At 46.8% G+C, this 17,416-nt stretch overlaps 1 protein-coding gene across 1 annotated transcript in view; it reads right to left on the minus strand.

The window, feature by feature from the left end:
- Positions 1-141: 141 nt before the first annotated feature.
- Positions 142-17,416, minus strand: part of Alpk2 (alpha-kinase 2) — a 128,360-nt gene continuing 111,085 nt past the window's right edge. Inside the window, exons 11-13 of the mRNA NM_001037294.1 lie at positions 15,491-15,708; positions 11,259-11,307; positions 142-903 (exon numbers count right to left, since the gene is read on the minus strand). Of these exons, the coding sequence (NP_001032371.1) occupies positions 684-903; positions 11,259-11,307; positions 15,491-15,708 (487 nt within the window). The 3' untranslated portion in view covers positions 142-683. The remainder of the gene's footprint in view (positions 904-11,258; positions 11,308-15,490; positions 15,709-17,416) is intronic.

The raw sequence follows: 17,416 nt of genomic DNA on the forward strand, positions 1-17,416 counted from the left end.
CTAGAACAAGATGGACAGGTGCAAACATTGTCTGCTCCAGTCAACCTGTCGGGAGACTTCTAAATTACGAAATCTTGGAGGAATGTGGGAAAGCACTGATTCCAATGGGCACATGACTATGAAGGCATACGCACTTTACCCTTTTTGCTTAAATATGAATTTAATGAAACAGAACACTGTGCCAGGCTGCGTGGGTAGTGGCGGGAAATGGGCTCGCATCTGGGAAGCCGCCTCCAGCAACAATAGCGTCGGTGACACTGATAACAACAACTTGACATTCATGACTGCAGGAACATCCTGAGGTGAGGGGGTCGAGGTGGGAAGGATTTTGACAGTGGCCAGTCGCCAAGGCAGCGGGGGAACTCTTGTCAACAAACCACGCGCGACACACAGATAGATAGACGATGCGGTGGGAGGGGAGGGTGTGTGTAGAAAGGCTAGCTGTGTACACAAACAGTGGGCTGCCTTTGAGAGCATCAACAGAACTGCTAAGTCTCTCTACAAGGCTAGTCTGGAAGAGCCATGCCATTGTCATTTCAGCAGACAGCCAGTGATAGGAGCTGAGAGGACTGGCACTCGGCTGCAGGCTGCAGGCTCGTGTCCCTTGTGTGCTTGCAGATGTCCACGTGCAAGCCTGCGCGATGCTGGCTTGGTGGTCACTGGTGATGAAGGGAGGAGGGAGGCTAGGTTTTTCTTTCTGCGGGCGGCGTCTCAGACTCAGGCGTCTTCACCTGCGTGGCGTTTGTCGGAACCCTGCCTTTCCCGACGATGGGCTTCTTGGGTTTCTGGCTGTTGTTTTGAAGGGATTTCAGCCCCAGCATTTTACAGTACTTGTTACACTGATGCAGCGCTCTGAACTGATCAATGAAGGTCATGGAACAGTTGCCCTTAAATCCTTTGTACCTGTAAGCAGGTGTGAAAATATTATTATTATTATATATATTTTAAAAAGAAGACGTTTTTACCAGTTTCAAAAGAAATATTTGAAAGGGAAACTTACAGTGTGTGAAAAATACGTTTATTCCTATTTTTGGTAAGAACAGTCACATGGTTGATAATAAGAAAATTTTAAAAAGAAGAAGAAGAAGAGTGTAGAATTCAATAATAACGAAGAGTCATAGGCAAACACAGTGCAGAAAAATTTCCTCTCGGCCATGATAATGAGTGTGGCTGTCCTTGCAAGCCACCGGCTGCGGTTTGAGTCTGCCCATGGACTTATGTGGTCTTCCTCTGACTGAGCTATTTTGGGAAGGTCTGGAGACTTTGGGAGGTGGGGGTCTAGCTGGTGGCAGTAGGTCACTGGAAGCTGGGGGGATGGTCCTTCATGGGTGTGTTATCCCTTCCCACTTCCTGTCTTACTCTGCTTTCATGGTCGGCCATTGATGTGAAGAGCCTCGGCCACCGCCACCCACTCCAGCTGCCATGATCTGAGCTTCACTGTCCTTGCCTTTCCCAGAAAGAAACTCGGAAACTGCGAGCCAAGATAAAGCTCTGTTTCCTGTGCTTGCTGAGTTGTTTTGTTGCAGTGGTGTGAAAAGCAGTTCACACACCACCCTATCCCTCTCACTGAGAAAAGAGCACTGGAACTTTGGAAACTGGGATACATTATTTAGTATAGATCCTTTTATTTGTAATTGAAAGGATTCAGTCTCAGAGATGGAAGGCCCAGGGAAACAAAGCCCGGTAAGGCAGAAGGCGAGATGCAAAGGCAGCTCTCTGGGTCCTCCTCAGAGGACAGATCTCACTCCCATGACCTCCTACCTGACCTCGGGAGGAGAGGATCCTGGGCTTTTGTCTTCCACTGGCTGTAGGAAGAGCCATCTGGTGCCTTGCCCGGGAGGACTCTCAGGAGGTATTATTTTGGGTTGGGACAATTAGGACTTGAACAGTGAGTGACTATGGTTTCCTGTGCTAAGCATGGCAGGTCAGGGTGCCCCTCAAATGGCCCAAGCACAGGCCCCAAAGTGTCCCTGTCCACTTGTCGCTGAATAAGACTCACCAAGAAAGCCTTGATTGTAAGGGGATGTCGCTCAGTAGAGCCTAGTGGTAGAGCCTAGCATGCGTGAACCCTAATTTCAATGCCTAGGACTAATAAGGAAAACAAAGAAGCCACTGCTCTGAGAGCGACTTGACAGTACTTTGGACTGGGGTCATGACCCAGTCAGTAAAGTTCCCACCACACAAGCATGGCGACTTGAGTTCAGATCCGTACAACTGTGTAAAAAGCCACATGGCAGCACACATTTGTCACTCCAGTGCTGGGCAGTGGGGTGAAGTTAGAGCCAACCAGGAAGTACCAGGTTCAGTGAGAGACCCTGACTGTCTCAAAATATAAGGTGGAGAACAAAGAGAACACCAGACATTAACCTCTGGCTTCTGCATGCATGCGCACGTACACACATATATACAAATATGCATACACTGTATACACATATATACACACAAAAGGGAAGGAAAGAATATGGTCACAGGCTCTTTTGGGATCTGAGTAGGAAGGTGCACTCTTTGATACTAATTTTGAAGCTAGAAAAATGACCCTGCAGATCTTTCATTAAGCCATCCCAAAAGTCTAAGTTCCGACTCAAGTTTCTACTCCTTAGACGTATTGCTGAGCCAAGAAGAATGCATTCAGCAACCATGAATGCCCCCAAGATTGGTGTGTGCACGTATGTGCGTGTTGGGGGAGATGTATATGTGTGTGTTTGCCTGTAGGGAGAAGATTGTGTGTATGTCTGTCTCTGTGTGTGTGTGTGTGTCTGTGTGTGTGTGTGTGTGTGTCTGTGTGTGTGTCTGTGTGTCTGTGTCTGTGTGTGTGTCTGTGTCTGTGTGTTAGGAGGAGACAACCCAGGGCATGTGTAGACAGTACAAACTGGAGTTTATCTGGCTGTGAATAGGGAGTCTCACACAGGCATGGTAAATGCAGGCTTGTACAGCCTGGGACATGTTTCTCAGCCCCCAGGCTCTGTGAGATCAGACTGAGGGCAGAGTCCCTGGAACCTACTGAGACTTTTCTACAATGTGAGAATGAATTCCTTCACTTGTGTCTCTGTATCTTCCTGAGGACGAGACCCACATTTAGAATTAGAAGTCTATATCCAGCCGGGCGTGGTGGTGCACGCCTTTAATCCCAGCAGAGGCAGGTGGATTTCTGAGTTCAAGGCCAGCCTGGTCTACAAAGTGAGTTCCAGGACAGCCATGGCTATACAGAGAAACCCTGTCTTGAAAAACAAAAACAAAAACAAAAACAAAACAAAACAAAGTCTATATCCATATCTCTCCACAGGTGTCATCTCTCCGGAGACAATGTTTTATGTCCAGGATTCCTATCCAGAGGAGGCTTTTAGTATGAATGTTCAAAGAACAAGTAAATAGTTACCAGCCCCACCAGCAAGGCTCTTTGATCTTAGCCCAGATGGGTTCCCACACCACATTTCTGAATTGCTTTTTCTGTTTGCTCTTAGAATAACAAAATACTCAATGCTACCCAGATGTAACCTGGAGAGAAAAGGACTTTATTTGGCTCATGATTCTGGTGGCTAGAGATCCCGAACGTGACCTCCACATTCTGGTGAGAGCCCTCGGCTACACTGCACTACGTATGGTAGAGTAACGGTCACGTACAGAAGGGGCCAAGTATGCCCTGTGACCTTGCCTTGTCGGCCCTCATTCCGTGAGACCAACACTAACCCTTTCCTGTTGCTCTCCCCACAACCTGCCTTCCACCAGGCCTTGGCTCTTAACAGTTCCTCTCATTAGAGACTAAGCTTTAAGCATACAAACCTCCAGAGGGCATACTCAAACCAGAACACACTTTGAAGCTCAGACCCAGGCAGTACTGAACCCAGACATCTGACCAGCTTTTCCAGATGTGTGGTGTTTTTTAGGTTTTGCCACCTGGTATCTACAGAATGACAAATCTTCCTCCCCTCTAGATTTGCGCTATGTCTCAACTGGGGTCAGGTTTTGCCCTGTTGTTCTCTCAAACCGGCGTCCATTACCATGAAATGGTTTTTGTATGGGAAGAAAAATAAGGCAGCCTCCGTATGTTTCTAGACCAATTAGCCACAGATGCATTCAGAGGACGTGAGTGTAATTCTACCAAGCTGTCATCTATCCAAGCAATAGAAAACAGTCCTCTGCTTGTGACCTGATTTGCAAGCCATACACCATCTGCTGCCCTCAGGCTGGGTGGAGACCACAGATCTAGACTTTTCGTGACATGGTTCCAACATGAACACCACTGCGGAAACTCACCAACTACGTTTCTTGTTGGTTAGACATACAAACTTGCATAGTAACTCTACAATTCTATCCTTCCAGGAAGCCCAGACTGTGATATTATTTTTAAATAGCAGCCAATGTAGATCTAATGACTTAAGATAAGATCCTATTGATGTAGGGTAGACCCTTGATCCCAATATTACTGATATTTATGTATGAAGAGAAGAAAAGACACAGGCACACGGGGACGCTCTATGATATCTGAGGCAGAGTTCTACTAGGGTATCACACATCAAAACCCAGCAAGGATTACAGTCAACCACCAGAAGGTCGGGGACAGGCATGGCACAGACTCCAGAAGGAACTGGCCTTGCTGTGATAGCTAATCTCGGTCGTTGACTTGATGATGTTTAGAATCACCTAGGAGAAGGGCCCCTGAGCATGCCTCTAGGGAGTTGTTTTAAATTAAATTGAGGTTGGGAGGCCACCCACCATGGAAAGCACCAGTCCCTGGGCTGGGATCCTAACTGCATGCAATGTGGACAGCTGCTTCAACCTTCAGTCCACTTGCTTCCGCGTCATGATGGACTGTACCCGTGAAGTGTGAGGCAGAACAAACCTTTGCTTCTCACATGGCCTTGGCCAGAGTCTTGTTTGTTTGTTTTTGTTTTTAAGTCACAGCAACAGGAAAACAAAACAAAGCAAAAGCAAAGCTAAGATACCTGCAGGCACCTTTCAGGCTTGTAGCTTCCAGAACTATGAAACTATACACTTTTATTATTTGAAGCATTTACCTTGGTGGTAATTTTTATGGCAGGCCTAAGAATCTAGAGTAATGGGATAAAGAACGTTGGTTTTTTGGGGGGTTCTCACTTCCTACCCAGTCCACACTATCTAGTCTCTCACGTGTACCCCAAGTGTAAGTCACATTAAGGTCAAGCAAGCACTCTAATATCTCAGTTCCCTTAGAACAAAGTCAGCCTTTCCACTGGCTCATGGGTTTTCTCTCTAGCTCCTGCCCTCCTTTTCCAGTCCTATGACTCTTCCCTTAGTCTGCTGCCTCGATGTAAGCCATTCCTGTTTCTTCCCTAACAGCAATTTCAGCTGGAGGGAAAACACTATACGCATTCTCCCTTTGCCCCATGTGGCCTGCAGCCCTACACTGCGCTTGGTTTAAACCTTCCTGAAGGCACTGGAAGCATTCTTCCCGACAGCTCAGGCCTGGTCTTTATCCCCTCCTGATCTGCTCAGGCTCTTCCTGGCCCTCCTGCTAACCTTGGATCTCCCTGTCTCCCTCCTGTTTCTAGCCACCGCCAGGGGGTGAACAGGAGTGTTCAGCATTGTCCATAGGGCCAGATAACAATTGGCCAGGAGTTCACCTGGGAGTCCCGGGCGGGGGGGGGGGGGCAGGGGGGGGGGGTCCTGCAAAAGATCAGGGCTTTGATAATGGAGAAGATCCAGATAGGAGTAAGAGGATGTCCATGTCTCCCTTCTTAAGTTACTTCAACAGAGCTGTTTTTAAATAAGATTTCTAGGCAGGAGCCAGAAGACCTTCATGCTATTTCTCCTTGGTGGAGAGATGTGTTCTGTCTGGCTTTTCTGGGCCTTGGAGATCCAAGCACACATATACAATGTCACTGCTATAATGTCAGTCTTGCCAAAACAGTACGATGATCCCTGCTCCCTTGAAAAATCTCCAAGCAGCCTCAATGGTAAGGACTGGTCAGATATATCAGCCAATGGATCAACTAACTCTATGGCAGTCTGGTTTGGTCAAATAAAACTGGAAGGCAGGCTGCCTTCCAAGGTAGGTGACAATGGCAGCAATCTGGAGTAGATATTCAGGGTGTATTAGGTCTGTGAATTCTCAGAGGCCTGGTGTTGCTAAGACATCTCAAATATTTGGTGTTGTACAGTGACCTAGGTCCTTCTGTGGGATGCAATCAAAAGATGTTGGCAAAGTTTGAACTAAGTCGCTTTGCTTCTGTCCCTGCTGGCAGATGTGTGTATCGCTTTAAGCAGTGTGCCCAGTGTTATATACAAACCTCTCTGGGGTGTGGTACCAATGAGGAGATTCTGCTCCTTCCCGTATTAAGTCACTGTTGGGGGTTCCTCTCCATGGACACTCAAGTGTGATACTATTGGATTGTGTTATGCATCTAGGTAGCCCTTGTCCCTTCTGCCACAGTGGGCACACAAGGGCTTCTTAGGGCACTGCTCTTGATTCCGAGGGAGTTGCCTTTTCTCTCAGAGTACTTGAGTAGACCTGGGCAAGCAGGCAACCCCTGGGCCAGCCAGTAAAAGCATCTATCCCCAGCTGCATCTGCCCTACCCACCACACTTTTGGCCCTCTTCAAGGAACAAGTCTGAGTCTCTTACATGTGGTTTCCAATGGCAGGAATGCCTGACAGCACTCGTTCTTCCTTCTGAAAGTAGAAAGGACCATCATGCTGGGCAGCCAAGGGGGTCACTCACACGAATCTTACTTTGGCAAGGCAGTTACTGGTGAGTGACTGGAAGATCTGCTCAGAGTGCCTCTTTGTTTTACTATGATCTAGCTATGTGACTGGATCGCCCCCTCTGAGAGAGAGAGAGAGAGAGAGAGAGAGAGAGAGAGAGAGCGCAAAGCATTGCCTCTGCTGCCCTCTAGTGGCTAAGTCACAACCTCCACTACTGCCTAGAGAGAGACGTGCAGAGCCAGTGGTAATATATATATATTGCAGGTTGAGACATAGGGAACATGTATATGTATTCACGTGTGTGTGTGTGTGTGTGTGTGTGTATGTGTGTGTGTGTAGGACAGGGGACAGCCTCATAGTTATTCTTCATGTGTTGGCCACTTTCATTTTTGTTTGTTTGTTTTTGAGAGGTCTCATCGCACCTCTCAAAGGTCTCTCAAGGGCCTGGAACTGACCAAATTGAAGAGATCTTCCTATTTCTGCCCCCTCCCCCTGCTACTGGAATCCCAAGTGCAAGCTACCATGCCTGACTTTAGAAGCAAACAAACAACCATGAATTCTCAGAACTGAGCTTAATTAACTCTTCATGCTTGTACAGTAAACCCTTTACCAAGTTAGCTGTCTCTCCTTCGTCCCTTCATCCTGGAGATATTTTTAAAGGACGCAGAGGTCTGCTTTCCATGATGTTATTCTCTACAGCCAAGTGCTGCCAGGGATCTGCCTTCCATCAAACTCACTGGTCTCCCTGTCTATCGTGAATAAGCTCAGCGTGCTACGAATAAGAGAGCGTGATTAATGGGTCCCTATTCACCCACTCCTGTGCTCTGAAAGTCTGTCGCTCTCCTCTTTCTTTCTCCTGTTCTGTGGCACCCAGTGTGAACGCGTTCCCTCCTATCTGCCGTGGTACCCGGTGTGAACGCGTTCCCTCCTAGCTTCAGATCACCCTCGAGCTTGAAATTTTTCCCAGTTTGCTGCCATTATTCACACTGCATTTGCAGCTTCGGCTTGGGGGGGGGGGGGATTACCTCAGTCAAATCGTGCTTGCTACCATTTGAGATCTCCCCCTGCACATCAAGGGTGCTTAGCCTACCTCCCCCACGCCCCACCCCTGTGCACCCTCCTTTATGCAGAGAATGCTACCGACCCTCCCCTTCCTTCCCCTCCCCTGGATCACTACCCGCTCTGCTCCTGCTCCAGAAGGGGGAGCCGGGGAGTCTAGGCAGTGGGCATGGTTGTCACAGATCACTCTAAGAATAAGGATTTGTCAGAAAGGGCAAACTCCTGTTATCCTCTGAGAGGTTCTACCTTTATCGATTTTTTTTCCAATCAAACTTCTAATTCAGTTCTTTGATTAAAAAAAAAGAAAAGAAAAGAAAAGAAAGGAAAGGAAAAGAAAAGAAAGTGTTACTTTTCTTTAAACTTCTAAAGAAAACTTTAAAAATCTGGACACAATGATCTATTATTGCCTTTTCAAAGCTCTCAAACACTGCAGAATTCCCTTCCCACTTCGACTTGGGTGGGAAAGCAGGCCTAAGTAACACTTTACAGGCGGCGTTTTGCCCTTGGCTCTGTCTGTCCTCACTTTAATGGGTCTTGGGCAGCTGTCCCAGGCTAGGAAAGTAACATTAAAGCTGAGAACAAAACCGAGGGCTTGGATTTCTTTTTAAATTAGGAGGGGTGGTGCCATTTGGAGCTCTCTGGTTCCTGGAAGCTGTTGACATGCCTCTAAAGATGCTGTAAATCACCATGCTCTTACACTTACACGCATCTTAGGGGCTCCTTGGGCAGCTTTGGTTTAGTTGAAGGTCTTTCTAAGTCAGCAGTTCTCAACTGTGGGTTGAGACCCCTTTGGGGATTGAGCAACCCTTTCACAGGGGTCCCCTATTAGATATCCTGCATCAGATATTTACGCTATGATTCATAACAGTAGCAAAATTACAGCTATGTGTGGTTGGGGGTCACCACAACATGAGAAACTGTATTAAAGGGTTGAAGCATTAAGAAGGCTGAGAACCACTGTTTTAAGGTATGCTGTGGAATTTTGTGTCTTCTGGCCTTAGGCTGAGTTGAGGAAAAGGGAGCTTCGTGCAGCTCACACCCAGTGGCAGGGGCTAGAAGTCGATTAGTGGGGGCCAAAGTGGGGATGCTCAGGAACCCACAGTAACTCTGGATGGGACTATGGGAAGCCAAACCAGGTCCTGCTGAAATATAATCTGAAATATAATTTGTCTTGTTCTCTACAAAAAAACTGGAAGTGGAAACAGAAGACCCCATTTGGAACCCTGCTCTGACAATCAGAGGTCTTCCTAAGTAGGGTACTACAGGTTAATGGAAATGTTCATCCTGGACAGCTGCTAAAGGGATTGGCTTTTAAGGACCTCAGGCATAAAATAGCACCAACAGGAGGAAGCTAAGCCCACCCAGCCATCCCACTCAACAGACAAATGCCTATGGCACTATGAGCCAAGCTACTGCCAGGAAAAACAGAGGTAAATGGCCTGGCCCAGATTTGGACCAAGTCTCCCAAAATTTCCTGCCTCTTCCCCCTCCCTCCAGTAGCATCATAACCCCTCTGACACACTCTATTTGCAACCCCAGTGCTATGTTCAAATGCCCTGAAGCCTACAGCAGTCAGGGCTCTTATCAGTGCCACAAGATGAGTGTGAGAGACAATTGCAACATAAGATTTTATCATCTCGGAAGAAGTTTTCAAAAGGAAGACAGCCGGGGAAGATATCCAAACCGCATCTTGATTCTAATGCGAAATGGAGAATGCTGGGCTATCACAGGTTCATGAATCACACCTACGGCTTCCACTACTTTTCTCATTATTACAGCAAAATTCTCCACAAAAGCAGCTTACAGAAGGGAAGGGCTCTTTTGGCTCACAGTTGACAGCCACAGCCCATCATGGCGAGTTGCTGGAAAAGTAGCAGAAGGATAAAGCTGTTGGCCACATAGCATTCACAGATAGGAAGCAGAGATGAATGCTGGAACTCAGTCTGCCTTCTTCTGTTTAATCTGCATGGAAGGGCAGCTCCTATACTCAAGATAGGTTTCCTACCTCCACATGGGAACTATGGCTGAATGTGTGTGCATAAACACACATACCTCTCTCTCTCTCTCTCTCTCTCTCTCTCTCTCTCACACACACACACACACACACACACACACACACACACACACACACTTCACTCACAGGAAAAGAGAATATGTTCTAAAACACTTTTTGAAGAAATCATGAATAGCCACTGTACTGGCTAGTTTTGTGTCAACTTGACACAGGCTGAAGTTATCACAGAGAAAGAAGCTTCAGTTGGGGAAATTCCTCTAGGAGATCCAGCTGTAAGGCATTTTCTCAATTAGTGATCAAGGTGGGGAGGTCCTCTTGTGGGTGGTGTCATCTCTGGGCTGATACTCTTGGTTCTATAAGAGAGCAGGCTGAGCAAGCCAGGGGAAGCAAGCCAGTAAGGAACATCCCTCCATGGCCTCTGCATCAGCTCCTGCTTCCTGACCTGCTTGAGTTCCAGTCCTGACTTCCTTGGTGATGAACAGCAATGTGGAAGTGTAAGCTGAATAAACCCTTTCCTCCCCAACTTGCTTCTTGGTCATGATGTTTTGTCCAGGAGTAGAAACCCTGATTAAGACAGTCACTTTTTCTTCAAAGGGGCCCAAGCAAAGCAGCAAAATGGGACGAATTGTGAACACCTTGGTAAACCTAAGCTTGGTCACCTAAGCAGACCATTGAGCAAACTGACATTCTTGCATTCAACCAGAGAAACAGAATCAACAACAGCAATGAGAAGTAACTAGTCATGAGTATTTGATTCTTGGTTTTTGAGACAGGGTTTCTCTGTGTAAATCTGGCTGTCCTGGAATTTACTATGTAAACCAGGCTGGCCTCAAACTCACAGAGTTCCACCTGCCTCTGCCTCTGCCTCTGCCTCTGCCTCTGCCTCTGCCTCTGCCTCTGCCTCTGCCTCTGCCTCTGCCTCTGCCTCTGCCTCTGCCTCTGCCAGTGCTGGAATTAAAGGTGTGCACCACCAGCAGCACCCTGAAATAGACATTTGAATGACTCCTGTAATAATCTCTTGTACCTGCAAGTCACACAAAGGAGAGTGTTGTTGTTGATGTTTGGGTTGGACAATGAACTGAAATATAAATGTGTAATTATTGTACCCAACTGCAAAAAAAAAAAAAAAAAAGAAAGAAAGAAAGGAACAACAAAAACTTTCAATAAAGAAGATGCTAAGTATAGAAACTGAGGGTTTTGAGCTGAAGGACATCTCAATGGTGCCAGAATATTCTCTCTCCCCATGACACTCCTGTGAGTAACTACTCTGGAAATGTGTTTGCCAGCGTTCTTGTTTGCTTCAGAGTTAGGACGCAAATGTGTTGTTTCCCTCTGAGAACAAAGTCCATAAATATTTTATGGAAGTAAAGGAAATGAATTGGATTCGTCCCTAGATCACTTATCATCCACAGCAAAGACAAGAAATCCACTCTGTCCGCGGAAGCCGGCAGCCTTTGCCGGAAGCCCCGTGTGAAATGACACCATTTCATTTTTTTCCTACTCACCCTCTAGCTAGTGTTGCTATGCCAACGTCAGTTAACTTCATTCCCACACCTGCGGAAGGAGAGAGCAAAGACAGAAGTTTGAGTTGCTAGGGAGAGGCATGGAAGGATTGGTCAGATACTCTCCCCAGACTGCATAGGGGAAGCGTATTGTCATTCTGGGCTCATGTGGACTTTCCTTCCCCCAGAGCCTCACTCTCACACCTGTGTCTGCAGAAGGGATTAACGATGCAGAGGACAGACCTGTGACTCAGGCAGTGGTACCCAAGTCAGGCCTCCTTCAGGTTTATCCCTGCCTGAATTTGAGACTTAGCACTTTCCCCATGAGCTTTCTCCCAAGAAATGCTGTCTCTTGGGCTTAGGTTTGGTCCCCTGCTCCTCACTGATAGAAGGAAACATGGCCAAGGACTGCCTTGGCCAACAGCAACACTAAGAACATTCAAGGCAACTTGTTCAAAGCCAAACTCCACCTACGCAATTTCTCATTTCCGCCAAGAATTTCCAGAGTCTAGGAAACATTCACAACTTTATGGGTAGACTTTTAGCCACCGGTCTGGGAACAGTAACATTTAGAATCCACAGCTTGGCCATTTAAGACTTTTAAAACCGTGGAACTACAGCGGAGTTGGGAAGAACGGAACCCAAAAACAATGAAAGAGCTACCAAGCTTTCCACTCTGGCTCAGCAAAAAGCCACCGATGTCCTTGCTGAAAACCCAGGCCCAAGGGATCCTTTTGGCTACCGTCCTCTCAAGAAGGGCAGCTGGAAAGTAGTTAGGGATCCAGAGGTGTAAGGAAGATAGACTGCCTACTGTCTTCCAGCAAGAGGAAGATGAGCATCCTACTATAATAAAGAACCACTCTCCCTCTGCCCCAGCCCCAGCCAGCAGTTGGAAAGGACACCAGAAGAAGTTGCTAGCAGTTGGGAAGAGCATCGGTTCTCATGTCCAGAGTGTGGAGGTCCTGGGGCTTTTGTAGCATCTTCTTGCTCTATCCATGTATTCTTTCTGCTTCTGACTTTCTACTACGGTGCCTCTGGGCACTTGCCCTACCTCAGTGCACCCAACCTGTGCAATCCAGTGGTGACCCATTGCTCACCTATGACATACCTCTGACTCTGGGATCTATATGAGCTGGGCAGTAGGCAGTGGTATCTCTGCCAACGAGCAGGTAACTTGGCTATAGAGCAGCTGTGACAGTAGAGGGTATGGAAGAAGGATCCAGATCTTTAGCCAACTCTGGGATAGGATTGAAATGGCAACCTGGTTCCATGGCTGTGGATCCCAGAGACCCAGGGAAGGCAAGCTGAAGGCAGAACATTCTGGTTCGGCAGTGTCCACCCAGAGCATGGCAGAAATGCCACATGGTTGCTATTGAGACTGGCGAGTCACCCAGAAGTAATGGGCCCAGCTTTTGTGCATGCACCTGTGAGCTGAGCATGGTACTTGGAAGATTCCAGTGAATGCTGAGTCATCTCATTCATCCAAAGCTACTAACAACCTGAACATACAAAGGCCTGCTGCGTATTCACTTCCTTGTAGGAAGTACAATCATTGTTTAAAAGGTGTCAAATTGCAAAGGCCCCTTTAGACATCTTTTTCCATCGAACGTCCTGTCTAAACACCACAGCTCTAAGTTCCAGTAAGGTTCAGGTTTTCAAAATTGTGTGGCAATAGATGCTTGAACATTGGCAGTGCCATCCCTTGCTCACAACCAACAGCTACCATTTTGGTTTAGAAAATTAGAATGCCAAGGTCGGGGGCAAGCATGGGGATGCTTGCAGTGTACACGCATGAGGAAGGACAGAAGTTGTGTGTGTGTGTGTGTGTGTGTGTGTGTGTGTGTGTGTGTGTGTGCGCGCGCGCGAGACTTAGCTCATTTGGTTTAATTATTTGTCAGCAAGTCAACAAAGGTTTTCAACAGTCACTGGAAGGAGGTACTGATGTGCACCTGTCAAAGTGAGGCGAGGCTAGTCGTAGCCTATGGGTTGGTTCTGATGGGAGAAAGACCAGAAGTCTATTCTCGGAATCTCAGTTTGCGGATGGCTCATTAGAAAGCCTAGCGGTCTCAGCGGGTCTCAGGTCTCAGTTCAAGTCACAGACCCACCTCTGACCCCACAAACCTGAAGTCTCACCAAACCCCTCTCAGCAAACAAATTGCATCTGGTTTTATTTTTCTTATTGTTAATTCCAGGCTGGATAAAGTGGAGGTGTTGCTTAGAGTAATGTGGGAGCTTGTGCCACAACGACAATGGCAGTGAAGAGGTCTTCCGGAGCAGCAGACAGTAAATAAACACTGTTACAAAGCACTGTGCCAACACATCGTTTACGGAGAGATGTGATATTCCATTGCAGTTGTTTACCAGTGCCTGGAAACAAAACTAACTGCACAGGAAGCTCCGGGGTGCTGTTTTTCAGTAGACAAAATACATTTAATGCACAATCAACTCTGAAGGGGACTACTTGGGGAGAACAATTGTACAGCCGGAATCCAAACAGAACAAATAGCTCTCTGTTTAGAAGTGTGTGTGTGTGTGTGTGTGTGTACATGTGTGTGAGTGTGTGTGTGTGCATTTGTGTGAGTATGTGTATGTGCATGTTTGTGTGCATGTGTGTGTGTGCATGTGTGTGTGCATGACTCCTGGGAGGGGACAGGCATTGCTGCCTTTGCAGATCGGCTCACTCATCTGTAAGACAGAAGTGTTTTCTGACCCAGCTGACTCACAGGAGTCCCTCCGAGCCCTGTAGAAGATATTCACCCATCAGAACCTTTTAACATCAGGGGATACTTGAAAACACTGGGAAGTAAACCTACTACAAGTTTTTAGTTTGTCATCTTGTGCAGGCAGTGTGGTATCTAGAGGCTGAAAATGTAGGTTGGAGTCTTGGACCCATCGACAATTATTGATTGGCAGTCACTAAGCTGCTGCTCCTGCCCTCGGCTCTCTTATCTTTAACATGGGCAGCATCATACACTCTATTCATACTAAATAAAAATCATAGAAAAGCGAATACATGCAAAAGCTGGAGAGATCTAGTCCCTCCTGTAATCTCGCCTCTCTACTGGACCAGTGTTTACCTTCTCGCTTTGATAATGTGCAACAGGTCTGTGAAGTGTGAGTATTAAGCAAAGCTCCGTAAGGGGCTACATGGGCACTTCCCTGTACAGTTGTACAAATTCTGTCTGTCTCTGTGTGTCTTTGTTTCTCTGTGTGTCTCTGTCTCTCTGCCTGTCTCTGTGTGTCTCTGTCTCTCTGCCTGTCTCTGTGTATGTCTGTCTCTCTGCCTGTCTCTGTGTGTCTCTGTCTCTCTGCCTGTCTCTGTGTGTCTCTGCCTGTCTCTATGTTTCTGTTTGCTGAACACCCAGCCTCAGGCACTGAGGAACACCAGGTTCCCAGCTCTTAGGTGAGAGACAACTGTTGTACTATTTTAACACAGGCTGATTTAATAAATTCTAACATATACATGTATATGCATGTATATAACTTTATAAATTCTAATATATAAATATATATGTATGTGTGTATATCTTGAGTACATAAAGCTCATTAGAGAGAGAAGTGAAAAAACAAGAAGAAAAAGATAGAGGAAGCACACAGATGAAGACCCAGATGCTGCCACGGGTGACTATACTCTGCTGGAAGCCTACACTGAGCATGTTTCTCAGAATTACTTGCCCATAGAATGAAGGAGCAGGGGTATCCATCCCCAGCTCCCATTAGCACCAGGCAAATGCTGCTTGTCATGTGGGCATTGACTCCCCTGTCGAGGCCTCTTGCTACACCAGCAAAACATAAAGAAAGTTTCTAGGCCATTTGATACCTGCAGGGGGAGCCAGGAAGAAAGGGCAATGGCTGAGTTACCTCGGCTTCCGTGTACAAATCTCCCTGTTCCTTTTGATTTCCAAATAACAATACTGCTGAGAAAAATCTGAAGTATGCCACTCCATGACTATGAGGCATTGTCTCATACAAGGGCGCTAAACTCTAGTGGTGGCCTCCAGGATTCCGTCCCTGGCACCGACATTTCCTAGAGGTCAGCCTTTGGGTGAGTGAGCCACCTCCCCAAGCTTCATTTGTAATGGGACATGAGTAACATCTTAGAGAGAAGATGCTTGTTGGTACCCAACAGACCTTTCCTCTTCCTTCACCTTACTCTTCCTTCGTTCCTTCCTCCTAACCTTAGGAGCACCCCAGGCCCACAGCCCCTGCAGAGCTGGGCCGCCTGCCCCGCTCACCCTGCATGTCCGTGACCAGGAGACAGCCACTTGTTTTCTGGTATACCCAGTGCTGGAAGGTGCAACATTTCTGGCCAGCCTCTGAATCTCGTCTGAGGAAGTTGATTTCCTTCCCGTCCCGGATGGAATACTTCACGAATTCTCCAATCAGCTCTTCTTCCACTGTGGCATATGGGATGTTGTTCTCGGGCCGATGGATAAGGAAAATAGGAATGATCCTGTCAGGGAAGAGGATATGATCACACATCTGGATTTCAGACGGGAACAGTGTCTGGGCATTCCAGTCACCTGGAGCAGCAGGACACATGGTCAATCCAGAGTTCACGCTGTGCTTTTTATCTTACGCTTTGCAGTGCCCTCTGTTATTATGTAATGTAATGAACCAGAACTTCGTTTTGTTTCTAGAGTTGGTTTGAAACTTATCCTCCTCCTCCTCCTGTTGGTTTTTTTTAAAGATTATATATATATATATATATACATACATATATATATATATATACATACATACATACATATATATATATATATATATATATATATATATATACATATATATGACGAGTACACTGTAGATGTTTTCAAAGACACCAGAAGAAGGCATCAGATCTCATTACAGATGGTTGTGAGCCACCATGTGGTTGCTGGGAATTGAACTCAGGACCTCTGGAAGAGCAGTCAATGCTCTTAACCGCTGAGCCATTCCTCCAGCCCCTTGTTTTGTTTTGTTTGAGACATTGTCTTACTATCAGCTCTGGCTGGTCTGGAACCTGTTCTATAGAATACACTGGGCTGGATGGAACTCACAGAGAATAGCTTGTCTCTGCGTCCCAAATTCTGGGATTAAAAGTGTGAATGACCATGTCCAGCTTCAGCTTTTTAAATTTATTTGATGTGTATGGGTGTTTTGCTTGCATGCATATGCATTCTGAATGTGCCTGATGCTCACAGAGGCCAGAAGCGGGTGTCAGATCCCTTGGAACTGGTGTTAGAGGTTGTGAGCTACCATGTGGATGCTGGGGAATGGAACCCAGGCCCTCTGGAAGGGGTAGTCAGCGCTCTTAAATAGCAAGCTAATCTCTTCAGCCCCATTTTAAAATAAATGTTAAAAAAAAAAGTCTATGGAGCCAAGCTTGCCTCAAATTTCCTAGGTAGCTCAGAGTAGTCTAAAATTTTAGATCCTCTAAAATTCCGACTCCAGAGATTACAGGCTAAGATTACGGGCTGGAGTTAAGATGGCAGGCTCTATCATTTTATTCAGTAATCCAATGGATCAGTAGTTAGTCATTCATCCATCCATCCATCCATCCATTCACCCTCCTAACCACCCATTCATCATCCATCCACCTACACAGATCTCCATCCATCCATCCATCCATCCACCCACCCACCAACCCATCCATCCATCTACCCAGCCATTCATTCATCTATCCATTCACCCACCCAGCTCTCCATCCATCCATCCATCCATCCATCCATCCATCTATCCATCCACCTATTCACCCACCCATCACATCTATTCCTCCCTCCCTCTCTCCTCTCCTTCTTTTCTTCCCACTCTCCCTCCCTCCCTCCCTCTCTCCCTCCCTCCCCTTTTGGAGTCAGCAAACACTCATCTTCAGTGGCCTCTCTGCTAACACTCTCCTAGCCAGTCTCTCACAAACAGCAGTAAAGAGAAGAAAGGCTCTGCCTATTCCTGCCTGAAACTTGCATTTAACTGGAGGTAACACACAGAGAGTAACTGCACGGAGCTAGACGGCAGGCAGAAGTCTAATGCAGTGGCTGGTGAAGAGACTGCACTGCGGTGGTGAAGGAACTGTTATTTCATTTGAAGAGGCTCAGAAGCCCTTGCTTATTAATAAAGGTCATCTGAGTGAGACCCGCAGGAAACTGGGAGGCAGCCACAAGGACATCTTAGGAAAGAACCTT

This window comes from Mus musculus, chromosome 18 (genome assembly GCF_000001635.26).
Source record: "Mus musculus strain C57BL/6J chromosome 18, GRCm38.p6 C57BL/6J".
Lineage (NCBI taxonomy): Eukaryota > Metazoa > Chordata > Mammalia > Rodentia > Muridae > Mus > Mus musculus.